Source organism: Myxine glutinosa, chromosome 1, assembly GCF_964187855.1.
Source record: "Myxine glutinosa chromosome 1, kmMyxGlut1.1, whole genome shotgun sequence".
NCBI classification, from domain to species: domain Eukaryota; kingdom Metazoa; phylum Chordata; class Myxini; order Myxiniformes; family Myxinidae; genus Myxine; species Myxine glutinosa.
The window spans coordinates 62233227-62248622 of record NC_136261.1 but is presented as its reverse complement, the minus strand read 5'-3'; the positions used below and the strand labels follow the sequence as shown (position 1 = coordinate 62248622).

Sequence of the window (15396 nt, the reverse complement as noted above, 5' to 3'; positions counted from 1 at the left end):
CTCCCTCCCCCCCCCCTCCCCACTCAAACCCACCTCACAGAGTACATGCTGTCGACCACCCTCTCCTCACCTCCCCTCCCACCCCCCCCCCTCCCCACTCAAACCCACCTCACAGAGTACATGCTGTCGACCACCCTCTCCTCACCTCCCCTCCCTCCCCCCCCCCTCCCCACTCAAACCCACCTCACAGAGTACATGCTGCCGACCACCCTCTCCTCACCTCCCCTGCCACCCTCCCCCTCCCCACTCAAACCCACCTCACAGAGTACATGCTGTCGACCACCCTCTCCTCACCTCCCCTCCCACCCCCCTCCTCCCCACTCAAACCCACCTCACAGAGTACATGCTGTCGACCACCCTCTCCTCACCTCTCCCACCCCCGTCCACCCCTCCCAAGTTTCTTCAGGGTACATGTGGTGTGTTGGCAACCAACCTCTGAACCTCCCAAAATCCAGGCTCACTGCTCACCTCCAACCATTTGTCCACCCACACTCATGATATTTTCGTCCCTCCCCTCTCTCTCCCACCCCTACTTTTCAGGTTATTGTGCTCTTCTCCCTCACTTTACTTTTCTTTTTTTCGTCCATTGCTCCTTTATCCATTTATTTTCCTTCCTTCCTCTTGTATATCAGCTTCCATTTGACTTGTCTATTCTTCCTCCATGTTTCCCTCTTTCCTGCTGTTGGGTGTTTCTCCCTCTTTCCACAAGCTCTCCTTGTTCTGTGTTCTAGCTCTTCCACCCACATCGACTTGGTGTCCAAAAGAAGAAATGGCTAATTAACGTCCTGAACTCTGCCCTGCCTGGTCCACGTGTACCCATGGGTTCACCTTTACGACTGGGATTATTGGGTCAGATCTGTCTCACAGCACAATTACACATCTTAAAATATATTAAATTTAATCCGGAGTTTAATCCTCCCCTCCCCGCCCCCTCTCCACCCACCAGAAATCGATATTTGCTCTCTTCGCCAAAACTACACTCACAATTTCAATGAAACTTGTCCACAACCTTCATCACTAATGATGTACCAAAGTTTGTTCAAGGCATTAAATAAATCGGGGTCTGAGGGGTTGTACGAGGGGGTTGATCCCTCCCCCCACCCCCCAAAATAGTTATTTGCTCTCTCTTCAGAAACTACAGACACACTTTCAATGAAACCTGATGATACCCTTCATGATTTTGTGCCAAAGTTTGTTCACTGTATTAAAAATAACAGGGTCTGGTGGGGTTTGCGAGGGAAATAAGTATTTCCTTTCTTCTCCGAAACTACATACATGATTTTGATGAAACTTTACCACAATCTTCATTGTGGAGGGGAGGGGGGGGGGGGGTGGTTGAGTGACTATTGCTCCTGATCCACGTGAGCTTCAGGAACCGCGGTCATATTTTTGTTGCTGCGATAACTTGAGAACAGTTGAAGGGATACAAGTCAAACTTAGTAAAAGTATGTATTATGATGCAAAGATGAACTGGTTATATTATGGGGTCAAGAGGTCAGAGGTCCTGTGAGGTAAATATTTGGTTACCAAGTTAACTCGTGAACCAGTTATGGGATTTTGACCAAACTTAGCATGTGTATATATTATTATGCAAAGATGAACCGATTAGATTTTGGCATCAAGAGGTCAGAATACAAAGGTTAGTGTCTGAAATAGGTTTTTGTTACTGCGATAACGTAAGAATAACGGCTGAAGGGATCCAAGTCGAACTTGGTAACAGTATATGTACAATGATTTAAAGATAAATGGATTAGATTATTGAGTCAAGAGGCCAAAGGTCAGAGGTCCCGTTGGGTAAAAATTCTGTTACTGTGCTAACTTGTGAACTAGTGATGGAATTTTGACCGAACTCGATACGAGTATATACAGTATTATGATGCAAATATGAATTGATTACATTTTGTCATCAGAGGTCATTTCAGATAAAACTGATACTTGAGAATAGCTGAAGGGATTTAAATCAAAGTTGATTCAAAAAGTTAAGTCACTTCCCCAAGCTCATCGACCGTGTTTATCTGAAGTCAAGTTCTGTGTTGTCATGTGTATTTTTTGTGTGAACGCAAGATTTTTGTTAAAGCTTCTTCATGAACCCCTAGTGTTGGTGTTGGTGTTGGTGTCTGGTTGGTTTACTGGCAGCCTGGTGTTGGCTTAGCGGTTAGGGTGCCGGCTTGGGATCCTAGGATCCTGAGTTTGAATCCCGGTCGATCGCTGAATTAACACCAGGGGGGTTGACTCAGTCCGTCATCCTTCCGAGGTCAGCAAATTGAGTACCAGCTTGCTGGGATGAATGATCACGGTGTGTACCCCGGTTTAGGGTAGGTACACCGTATCCCTGCGCATCGTAAGAGGCGACCAAGGGTTGGCGTCAGGAAGGGCATCCGGCCATAAAAACATTGCCTCAAACAGGGAACTATGATTCCCGCAAGGCTAACCCCTGCTCTAGCGGGGAAAATGGCCTTAAAACGATCATTCATTCATTCATTCATTCATTCTTCATGAACCCCACATTAATTTTCTGAACGCAGGATGGTTCAAACTTGATGTGCCCTTGTATATGTATACCTCAGCTTGTGTGTACCTACGCTTAACGTGGGTGTTGTTTTTGTGGGGGTGTTGTTTTTGTCTGTCCGAGTTTGGGGAATAGCTTGTCCCTCCCATCAGGGTGGCATACTTGTACCCTTTCAGCTGCCGTAGAATTATTTTATGATGTCTGCTTAACCAGTGTAAGAAATTATATTGCAAACGGCCTTATTTGTCAAATTCATCCTCCCAAGGTGCTCTCTGATAGCGATGTGCTTGACAGGTAAACATGACCGCACCACAAAGCCAATCGTCTAAAATTACAAGAAGTCATGGATGTATTTAGGTGCCAGTCGGTGGTCTTTTTACCCGCCAAGTTTGTATGTTAGACCGGCAACTTTGACGGGGTTGCGTTGGGGGTGGGGGGAGGGGGAGTTAAATGCAAGGGGAGATGTGGGATGTTGGGAAAAAACATTTTTTCTGACTAAGATTTTATTGAAACGTTGTACGATTTATATGAAAGCCCCATCGACATGTAATCGACAATGATGCATAACTTGCCTTTTCCAAATGGTCCTCCTCTGACACCCGCTTGCATTATTATTGAGATAAGTCCCGAACGTCGATTTGTCCAATCAGAAGCCTTCGCCAAGTCAGCCCGCTGGCTGACTAAACTGTTTAAATAATCGGTTGACACCAAAGCTAGCTGCGAAGTAAATGTTTCCTGGGTAATGGATAACCCAGTTATTGAATGACAACAAACATCACAGAGTGAAATCCAATTATGAATTATTTTATACAGTATATGTAACCCTGGTGTTGGGCTAGCGGCTAGGGTGCCAGCTTAGGATCCAAGGATCCTGGGTTCGAATCCCGGTCGATCGCTGAATTAACGCCAGGGGGGTTGACTCAGCCTGTCATCCTTCCGAGGTCGGCTAATTGAGTACCAGTTCACTGGTAATTCCCTGTTTGTCCTTAAAAAGGCGGCAAAAAGGGTTGGCGTCAGGAAGGGCATCTGGCCGTAAAACATTGCTTCAAAAAGGGGACCGAAAAACAACAACAACCACGGTTCCCGAAAAAGGCCAACCCCCGCTTTGCGGGGAAAAATGGCCTCTAAAAGGTGGTTTTTTTTTTTTTATACAGTATATGTCAAGTTCAAAAACGAAACACACTTGAACACATGTCAGATTTACAAATGAGCCAAAAACTGCACAGGTTTAGAATGCCATCGTCAATTTTTGCATTCTTCTCTTTGTTTTCATGTGGTATCCAAGACATGTTATTGTTAAAGCGTTGTTGAAACACAATTTTGTCTTTTAAAATTAGATTATGTTTAAAAAAACACACCCGTATTTGAAGGAAGCGGTTCAGTTTGGTATTTTAATACGAAATAGGCGAAGCCTAGAAATTAACAAAACTCATTTGAATTACCCCCTTAGAATTACCCTTTAGAACCCTCTAGAATTACCCTTTAGAGTTACCCTATAGAACCCTTTATAATTACCCATTAGAACCTATTATAATTACTCTTTACTAGGGCATGCCCGTACGTGGGTGCAATGCCCGTACGTGGGTACGTGGGTACGTGGGTGCGAGTACGGTGACAATCCCCCCCCCCCCCCTCTATTTACATGAAATGGTTTGGTCCATGAAATGGTTTGGTCCATTCGCAACGCCAAAGCGAACGGCGAACGGCTTGCGAGTACGGTGACAATCCCCCCCCTCTATTTACATGAAATGGTTTGGTCCATTCGCAACGCCAAAGCGAACGGCGAACGGCTAAATCGCCATAGCTCGGTAACTACTTGTCCGATTAATTTCAAACCTTGAAAAGGCACATCCTCGGGTCCCCAGCAATATACCTGGCAAGTTTCAAGTATATCGGACCGGTAGTTGTCGAGAAACAGCGGTCGCATACAAACATACAAACATACAAACATACATACAAACACACACACAGAGATTAGTGGAATTATAGATAGATAACACATTGGAATTACCCTTTATAACCCTTTACAATTACCCTTTAGAACCCATTAGAATTACCCTTTAGAATTACCCGTTAGAATTACCCTTTAGAATTACCCTTCGGAATTATCCTTTAGAATTACCCTTTGGAATTATCCTTTAGAATTATCCTTTAGAATTACCCTTAGAATTACCCTTAGAATTACCCTTAGAATTACCCTTAGAATTACCCTATGGAATTATCCTATGGAATTACCCTTTGGAATTATCCTTTAGAATTACCCTTTAGAATTACCCTTTGGAATTACCCTTTGGAATTATCCTTTAGAATTATCCTTTAGAATTACCCTTTAGAATTCTCCTTTGGAATTACCCTTTGGAATTACCCTTTGGAATTACCCTTTAGAAATATCCTTTAGAATTATCCTTTAGAATTATCCTTTAGAATTACCCTTTAGAATTACCCTTTAGAATTACCCTTTAGAATTCTCATTTAGAATTCTCATTTACAATGATGCTTTACAATGATCCTTTGGAACCTATTAGAATTACCATTTAGAATTACCCATTGGTAGTGGGGCAACTTAGCATAACAATTGTGCATTTTGTGAGGAAAGCACCAAATTTGGCACACTAGTAGACTATCATATTATGAAAAGATCTGGATATTGGGCCATCTCAGATTCAGAGATTTGATTTTTGCAAGATTTCGATTCGATTGGGATCGAAGAGAACACCTTCTTCGTCTTCTGTACAGTGAAGTTGCCAGCCCTGAATTCTCTGGCTACATCTGGGTGCTTCATTGGGAGTGCAACCATGTCCCTCAGGTGAACAGGGACCCACCTGGCATAGTGTGTGTGGTCTAAGGCATGGAACCATGGGACCAGTTCCGTCAGGGCATCAAGGTACATCGTGAATGAAGCCTGCCGCAGAGAACGGACGTAGACCAGTACCAACATCTCTAGTTCCAGCACAGTTGCCCAGTACTGAAAGTTGGGAATGTCTTCTCCTCTCTGGTGACCCCAGTCTTCGAACTCAGGCAGGTCTTCTGCATCATCAGCATATGTCATACAGTGGCGTTCATACGCACTGTGTTGCAGGATGTGCAGTGCCGCTGCAGTGATTTGATGAGCTCTTCTTGTGCGGGTGACGTGGGCAGCTCGCAGTAAGGAGTCGGCCATCCCTGGCGTTGCAATCTCAGCTTGCAAATCTGCAAAATTTGCAAATCTTGCAAAAATCAAATCTCTGAATCTGAGATGGACCAATATCCAGATCTTTTCATAATATGATAGTCTACTAGTGTGCCAAATTTGGTGCTTTCCTCACAAAATGCACAATTGTTATGCTATATTTAGCTTAGCTGCCGGACTATGGAGTTATCCTTTATAATCCATCAGAATTACCCATTAGAACCCATTATAACCCTTTATAATTATCCTTTAGAATCCATAAGAATTACCCTTTGGAATCCTTTAGAACCCTTTAGAAACACCCTTTAGAACCCCCTAGAATTACACTTTAGAATTAAACACGGTGGATTAGAAATGTTCTTCCTCTTCATTTTTGACGGACGGATGGACAAAGCCAAATATGGAAGCGGCTTCACTGCTTAAAAGTATCATAATGTTGGCATAATTAAAGTCGTTTTCACCATCAGAAATGGCTGAGAAAATGTGGGATCTGGCATCTGGGCACCCTTATGGCCCCAGATTGCCGGGCTGTCGTGGTAGGATCCTCAACCGTAAATATTCAATTTAGATCCGCAACTGAAAATACTGAATACATCACTGGAAGCTCCATAATATAGGTTTTGCGTAGTAATACCACGAATTTCCGCACTATTACTCCACATTTGCTTTACTTTGTGTTTCATAAGCAAAAGCCTTAGTCAAGCTTGCACCACTTAAAAAGACAATACCTAACTTGTGCTCAGCCGTAATAATGCTTCTGGTATGTTGCTTTGATGGCGGGATGATCATTTCTCTTTGCGACAGGTCAACGGCGCCTTCCTCGGCGGCCTGACCAGCAGGTATCTGGCACTACAGCAGGGCCTCCCATTGGTCCTGACAACAGGACGGAGCGCGTCTTCACTGAAAGCCGCCCGGAGCGGCAGTCCGACGCTCGTTCTGACAGGCGCATTGAGCGGCCAGAGCGGAGAGGTTTTGGGCCCAGGCCTGAACGTCGGACCTTCGAGCAGCGTCCGATCGAAGACAAGGGTGAAGGGTCTACAGAGTTCTCCACTGACAGGTGATGTGAAGCATTATTGTATGTGAGCCCTTTGCTCATTAACTCTATGGGTACATCTGGAAGGCGGCACATAATTGTCGCAAAGCATTTGGTTGTTTTCTATATTGTTGAGAAAAAAATAGAAAGTTGAGGTCTTATTGCCTGCCAGCTAAATAAAGGAATTTAAAACCAATTAGTAAAATATAATTGCTTAAAATCTGGAGAGTTCATTTCAGACATTACCCCGCATAGTTTTTTGGAACAAGGACATGAGCCGATTCCACGAGCGGCAAATTTGATTGGTCGTGATCATTTAAAATGCTGTAATATTTTGTCGAAGTACTGCTAAACAGAAGGGTTTTAAAAGTGCCAAAAGCCGATTTGTGTTCTCCAGTGTTCAAGTATATTATTTGTCGTAGAAAAAAAACATTCTCGAAGTTTACCGCCGTTGATGACTCACACCGAGTCTTTTACACCACGTTGTTTAACACGTTACATCAGATGTTCGTGCATGTTGCTTGTGTGCTTTATGACGTCCCTAAAAACAGTAAGTTTCCTGTTTGGAATGATTTTAACATTTTGTTTGACTACCAGACAGGCAGACGAAGCAAAAAAGTTTTCTCACTCCTTTCTCACTGTGCATGTGTGATCGGGCCAAATTCGGAGCCAAAGTACTGTTAAACTGCAGGTTTTCCGATTCATATTCTGATTCGTGTTCAAAATACAACATGCAATTGAAATCAAGTTGTTTCTCGATCATAACGGTATGAGTCGAGAAACCTTCAAAGATTAGATTGAATATGTTGTTATGAAAACCTCTTATACAGTTGGCAAGACTGCAAATTAATGTCAAGATTGTTTGTGCCAAGCTTTGGAAAAGCCATATGCAAGCACACAATTATCATAAGGAAACACACCAAGCACTCGCTTCAATGCCTCCGCGAGCATCTGGGCATGTGTTGGCGTGCTTTAACAATTATTGCGTAACCTGTTTTTAAATATATATAAATAAGTTAAAGCTTTGCTTGCCTGCATCAAAGTTTGATGTGCACTTTGCGTTAAGTTTGCTTTCATCATAATTTGACCAAATGTTGTTCCCATTTTAAATAATGATGTAGGTGACGGGGATAGGCAGTCGGCATGTTGATGTCTTTTTATTGCTGAAGGTATTTGAACAGCCTTCATAAAGTGTAGCTAGTTGGTAAGCTTCTTGCAAACAGTACTTTAAATGTACATTTTTGGTTGCTCGGTCTGTCTATTGGCGTTGACAACCAAAACTTTAAAAAACAAATACCAAGAACCTCTAATTTAAGCTGAGCGTCAAGCTTTATCCAATCCGTTTTGTTGCGACAAAATGAAACGCAATTTCTTCCTCATCCGATGGGACGTTGAGATGCGGAGGAAGCAGGTGGAAGTCTTTGCTTGCATATTGTGCCAAAGGAACACACCCAGCAAGCTGTTTGCTAACAGAACCCGCCGAACAAGCTTCTTGCTAATGGATCACACAGAGCAATCTGCTTGCTAACGGAACACATCGAGCAAGCTGTTTGCTAGCTGAACACACCGAGCAGGCTGTTTGCTAACAGAACCCACCGAGCAAGCTTCTTGCTAATGGATCACACAGAGCAATCTGCTTGCTAGCGGAACACATCGAGCAAGCTGTTTGCTAGCTGAACACACTGAGCAGGTTGTTTGCTAATGGAACGCACCGAGCAGGCTGTTTGCTAATGGAACGCACCGAGCAGGCTGTTTGCTAATGGAACGCACCGAGCAGGCTGCTTGCTAATGGAACGCACCGAGCAGGCTGCTTGCTAATGGAAAACACCGAGCAATCTGCTTGCTAACGGAATGCACCGAGCAATCTGCTTGCTAAGGGAACGCACCGAGCAATCTGCTTGCTAACGGAACGCACCGAGCAATCTGCTTGCTAACAAAACGCACCGAGCAAGTTGCTTGCCAACGGAACGCACCGAGCAAGTTGCTTGCCAACGGAACACACCGAGCAATCTGCTTCCTAACGGAACGCACCGATTAGGTTGCTTGCTAACGGAACGCACCGAGCAAGCTGCTTGCTAACGGAACGCACCGAGCAAGCTGCTTGCTAACGGAACGCACCGAGCAAGCTGCTTGCTGACGGAACGCACCGAGCAAGCTGCTTGCTGATGGAACGCACCGAGCAAGCTGCTTGCTGACGGAACGCACCGAGCAAGCTGCTTGCTGACGGAACGCACCGAGCAAGTTGCTTGCTGACGGAACGCACCGAGCAAGTTGCTTGCTGACGGAACGCACCGAGCAAGTTGCTTGCTGACGGAACGCACCGAGCAGTTGCTTGCTAACGGAACGCACCGAGCACGCTGCTTGCTAACGGAACGCACCGAGCACGCTGCTTGCTAACGGAACGCACCGAGCACGCTGCTTGCTAACGGAACGCACTGAGCACGCTGCTTGCTAACGGAACGCACCGAGCAAGCTGCTTGGCACCAAGCTGCAGGCTGTTTGCTACTGCAACACACGCCAGGTTCAAACTTAATAATCTGCGTGGCTTTTGCAAATATTCAACCAATGACTTTTTGAAATCTATGTTGTGCAATGACTTCTTAAATGTTTAATGGGGACGTTTGTGAAGAAAGTCATGTATGACTATCTTCAGACATTAAAAAAAAGAAGCTTTTGATGTGTAACCTTGTAAGTAATAAATGCCAGGCAATCCCATGATGTGACAAATGGGATAAACAACTAAATAAATAAATGAAACATTGTCTTGCCCGCTCTGTTTGGCCCAGCAAGATCATTAAGAGCAGAGAGGAAAGAGAAGACCTGCTTGTCCTTGTACTTGGTGCCAAAACTCCACACACCGATGACACTCATCTTCTCAATCTTTGGACGAGGACGTTCACCCAGGACGCTCATCTATGATGTTGCCTTGAGTGATTAACTTTGAGCACAGACAAATCACAGTCAAACGGATTGCCGATTTCAAACCCGGAAGCACTTTTGGCGCCTTGAGTAGTTGGTTTTTCTTTGATTTTTATTGCTAAACAATATACTTGTACCATTTGAATTGCATCTTGGAGAATATGCATTGCATATTATAACACTTGCTTTATTTTATATTGCTCCATTTATTATGGGTATATATTTTGAGTGAAATTAAACGCTAAATGCAGCCGATATCCGGTAACTATATGGGTTCAAGGTGGATTTACCTACTGTGCATACGCAGTGGTTAAGTAAATTTCATTGTTGTCACAATAGCAACTGGAAAGCACGATAATTGTTCCATCACGATTATCGCCCCTGGCCTAATGCACACCAAAATAAATAACCACTACTTTTCAACATACCAGTGAGTTCGGAGTGCATAAAATATGGAGAATGCATCGTACATTAGCCAAAAGTTTTCAATTCTATCAGGTTTACATTTTACATGGAGATACTATTATATTACAATAAGATAAACCGCTGGGAGTTGTAATACATTCTCCCACTGGGAGCAGCGCTACACAATACACATTTACAAAGAGAATTTGCATCCATCTCCCTCCCCAACCCCGACTATGGATTTTAATGCCTAAAACTGTTCAGTGGACACGTAAAGTACAACCCCCAAATTTCAACTCATTCTGTCCACCAGTTTAAGACAAACCAAAAAAGTCAAACCCACATCACCCACGCGAAATTATATGTAGTTATGATGATCTATTTTTTAAGAAAAGGGATTGCAAATGAACGATAATTGAACAGTACTGGAAACATCGACCCCCTAGGATAGAGATTATTGGAGGCCGCTTACCTTCAAGTTCAACCTGAAGCCCCATATCATACCTGGATTAGCTGTTGTTGCCGCTTTCCGCTACACTAATTTGCCGAGCAAGCTTAATTTTGTTTGCCAATGTGAGGTAGGCACTTGGTCCAGTTTACGAGTGACATTTGCTTTCATCGGAAGTCGAGCGAACCCCAGCTCAATTATTCTGCCATCTCTAAACAGCTACATGTGCCCGTTGAGCTAATCAGAAGAAGCGTAATACAGTATAACCGGTGCCCTATAAACCCAGCAAACTCGGCTAGAAATCAAATGTATGGCCTAACATCAGGACATTTGAGAAAAGGAAGGATTTGATGTCAACTGCGATAGTGGTTTCCATCATTTTGCTTGCATTTGGAAGTAATCTCATGGCTTGTTGGTTAAGAGGATCTGTTTTTGCCCATTTTTGTGGAACGCAGTGATGTTGGCCTTCTTCCAAGTCGACGCAAGGTGACTCTGTTGAACAGAGCAGAAAGAGGTGTGTAGGAGCAGTCGAGCAGGTATTCAGAATGCGGGTGCAGATGCCCTCTCTGGACCTGTTACAGAGATAAGTTTAAGGTTGGCAGACGCTCCCACCACCATCTCGGTTGAGAAAGACATGATATTTGGAAGGAAACGCAGAGTTGAGACAACAGGCTTTCGTACCAGTAGATTCCACTGTGATGCTGTCAGAAGTGAGTGAAGGGATGTTGGGGTAGCACACACACCAGAGACAGATGAAGACAGCATATGGTAACTGTGGTTGGATGGTCTCTAACGACCAACACCCGCCAGGCAGATATGGGACGGGAGGTCACCACATCCGCCCTGTAATTTGCATATGCCTCAGCGATGATGACCATTGGCGAGTCCGCCTGTTGAAATGGCCGGGCAAACCGAGCATCTTAATGTGTGAATCCCAATCGGCCCTTCTACGGGTTCATGTGCCTATTAACTATGAGCGCCCCGGAGCTTCCCATCCCCCCCAAAGGCCACAAAACATTCTCATTAACAAAGATGATTTTATCAGTGGATACAAAACGTAAACTGTTCAGCCTGGCAGAGGTATGCGTTCTACCGAGTGCTGTTCTAGTTTTGTACCTGTTTTATAGCAGCAACACCTTGTGGTATATCAGGGGACATGTACATTTTGGGTTCTTGCTTTTATTTTTGCACACCTTAAACTTAGAGGCTCAGACACTTCACAACATGTCGGCCTGTCGTTTTCTTTCATTTTTATTTCCCGTGTACATCAGCTTTTTTGATGCTTTGCAAAACTCACGTTACAAGATATATCAATTTTATTTTTTAAGAAAAAAACTTTAGATTTAACCGGCGCAGTTGCAACTCTGCACTTTTGTGTGCCGCCATGCCCTCAACGAGATCGAGTGGTTTTGCTGATTTATCATCCCAATTTATTCCTGCTTCAAATGCATATTATTATTTTTTTACCAGCAAATTTTATGAAGCTTATAGGTACTCATCCCAAAGTAATGCGACATTTTTTATTTCTCACTAACTGAAATCCAATCATATATATGTATATAATTATATAATATAATTAAAATTACAGGGAACATGCGCACACATCTAGATGGTAAATTGAAGTAATAGTTCCGCACATTCTCCATCAACTTCAATGCACTTTAATGAGCGCATCAATCAGGCTCTTGCTTTCTGGTGTTACTGCGGTTACAGACCGACCATTTTGAGGATTGTCATTGATAGCGGTTTCCCCACTCTTGTAAAGCTTTGCCCAACGTTTTAAAGGTACTCACCTCAATGGTAGAGTGAATATCCACTGGAGGAACCTCTTCCGCAGTAAGAAATTCAATAACTGTTCTCTGCTTCGTACGCACATCTCGTGGGGTAGCCATTTTGAAAATGTGGTGTGATGTTGTCGCATGACCGGTAACAGTGCCGCTCACCTTGAAATGGGTGGGAGATGCAAACCTTTCATTGTGATCTCACACAGCTTTCTTACGACGCTTTGGTTACAAACTGAAAAATAAGAGGTATTACTTTCATGCCAACCTGTGTAGTTAGACCGTTAAATAACGTCGAGGTGCATTACGCTGGAAATCATCTGGCATTACGCTGGAAATCAAACGGGTCATATGTGCCATTGTAAGTATGCACTCTTCCTTCAGGGGTCGTATGCACCATTTTGAGTGTTAATGAATCCCGTTTTCCCCGATTTCACGACATCTTGAAGTGTGAAAGTGGAAATGCTAATATGTCTTCCTTTTCACATTTCCACAAGGTCTTGATCTCCAACAAGTTTGAATGTTTTTCGCAGGGCGGAATCTAAAATACCCCCTTCCTGTTGGTATCTTCATATATATGCAACAGTTGGAAAGAGTCAGATTCCTGCGAGCTCTGTTATGATATTGTAAATATTGATACGTCTCGGAAGTTGTAGGGATATATGAGGGAAGTTGAATCTTTGTGCGGACTTACGCACGTCATACAGGGAGGGGCGTTAATAAAACTTGACTTTTCACCTTTTGTTCAAGGTATTTCTCTGCGACACGTACACACTTGTTTCCATTGATCTGGTAGCCCTTCAAGGCCATTTGATTAGCTGCTTCAGGGTGTGTTTTGACGTCTTTTTTCTTTTTTCTTTTCTTTTCTCAAAACTTAAGTCTGTAATAGGTCTATAACTTGAGAACGGCTGAAGGGATCCAATTCAAACTTGGTCAAGGTATGTATAATGATGTAAAAAAATAACTGATTTGATTTTGGGGTCAAATGTCAGACGTCCCGTCAGGTAAAAATTCTGTTACCGAGCTAACTTGTGTACCAGTCATGGGATTTTCACCAAACTTTGGATAATTTTAAATTATGATGCAATGATAAACTGATTCGATTTTGGGGTCATGAGGTCAAATGTCATGCGAGGTAATAGTTATGTTGCCACACCAACTCATGAAGCAGTGATGGGGTTTTGAACAAACTTGGTATAAGTATATATGATGCAAAGTTGGACTGATTGGATTATGGCATCAACAGATCAAATGTCAGAGGTCATGTCAGGTAAAAATGTGATGACTTGAGAACAGCCGAAAAGATTTAAATCAAACTTGGTACAAATATGTATGATGGTGTAAACATTATCTGATTGGATTTTGGGGTCGATGTCAAAGGTCAGAGGTCATGTTAAGTAAAAAGTATGTTGCTGCACCAACTTGTGAACCAGTAATAGGATTTTGAACAAATTTGGTATAAGTTTACATGATGCAAAGATGAACTGACTGGATTATGCCATCAAGAGGTCAAAGAGCAGAGGTCATGTCATGTAAAAATGTGATAACTTGAGGACAGCTGAATGGATTTTAATACAAGTATGTATAATGATGTAATAATGTGGGCGGAGACATATCGGTCAACGTCTTGAGGTCGAAGAGTGTCGTTCTAGTTTTGTGAGGGGTCTTTGACTGTCTCTACTCCCTGTTTGACTCACTTTGGGTGTGGCGTGAAATGATGGACCGATATCTCATCTGGTGTCACAACCTTCAATAAATCGTCGTTTATTTTCCTCTCCTGTCCCCTCTCTTGGTAATGTTCCAGGAGTTTGATTACAATGACCACACTTTTCTTGCTTTCTTTCTCTTGGGATACAGAGCCGAGGCTTCTAACCGACGTCCAATTCTTCGGCAATTTTTTGTTGGGTAATCCGGCATTTCTCCAAAATGCTCTGCTTGCCACGTTTATTCTTTGTTCAAGTCACATCAATCTGTTGCATGCAAATTCAACCTATTTGTTGCATGCAAAGTCACAGCAATCCGTTTCACACCTATTTTGAACTATCTGTACTATTTAAACACATGACTACATAAAACACGTATGCATCAACAAACTGCCAATCGTCTACTGTGAATTTTAGCTGCTTTTGATGTGTGCCTTAATTTAGGAACTTGAAGATCCTGAATATCATTTCCACAGCACATATTATTTGTTGTCTGCCGTTTGTTTTACCCTGAATGTTTTGACCAGTATTGACGTCACTTCCTGTATATAACTTGCTCAGGGCGGAATTTCAAGATCAAAATTTTTTTGCCCACACCCTCAGCAAAAAGTCCATGTCATCGATGAATTGCCCATGCATTTCTGATGTGCGGCCGGTTTGTGTGTTTCACTTTCTGCTTGTTTTATTGCAGTGGTAGGAGGGCGTGCGAACTCTTCATCTTACTATAATTCACCAAATGTCCGTCTGTCTGTTCGTAGGTACCGTAAAAACTGCTGAACCGATCGCAAAGATATTTTGGGTGGGTGATCCAGGGACCCCTGGGAGTAAAATAGGCTATTTAGTTTTCCCAATTTCAGATTTGGTCTCCAGTATTCTCAGGTTTGGTCTCCCGCATAACATTCGCGTTCACATAATGCTCATTGTGACGATGTTCTCATTGTGACGATCTTCTTACAATAATTCAGCAAATGTCCGTCCGTCCGTCTGTTCGTAGGTACCCTAAAAACTGCTGAACCGATCGCAAAGATATTTTGGGTGGGTAATCCTGGGATCTCCAGGAGTAAAATAGGCTATTTAGTTTTCCCAATTTCAGCTTTGGCCTCCAGCATTCTCAGGTTTGGACTCCCGCATAACATTCGCGTTCGCATAACGTTCATTGTGACGATGTTGTGACGATGTATGTGTTCACGGTAGTGTTTGATGTGACGGTGTGAACGTAATTTCGTAATGTTTTTCATTTTGTAATCCTTTAATGAACGTTTAATGTTTAATGAACGTTCAATGCCCTTCGATGTCCGGGGCCGCACACGCGCCACACTGGACGGGCCAGCGTGTACCTTGCCCTTCGCCGTCAGGCTCGGGTAAACCGCTGAGCCCCATCCGTGATGGGGACTGGGGCTTGAGACAGTGTCCCACGAACGAGGAATTC

General features: G+C 43.4%; 1 protein-coding gene across 2 annotated transcripts in view; it reads left to right on the top strand.

Annotated features, from left to right (window-relative positions):
• Window positions 1–15396, top strand: part of LOC137424620 (SERPINE1 mRNA-binding protein 1) — a 51925-nt gene that overhangs the window by 8704 nt on the left and 27825 nt on the right. For both annotated transcript variants that reach the window (XM_068112265.2, XM_068112256.2), the window contains exon 2: window positions 6483–6735. In XM_068112265.2, the coding sequence (XP_067968366.1) occupies window positions 6483–6735 (253 nt within the window). The remainder of the gene's footprint in view (window positions 1–6482; window positions 6736–15396) is intronic.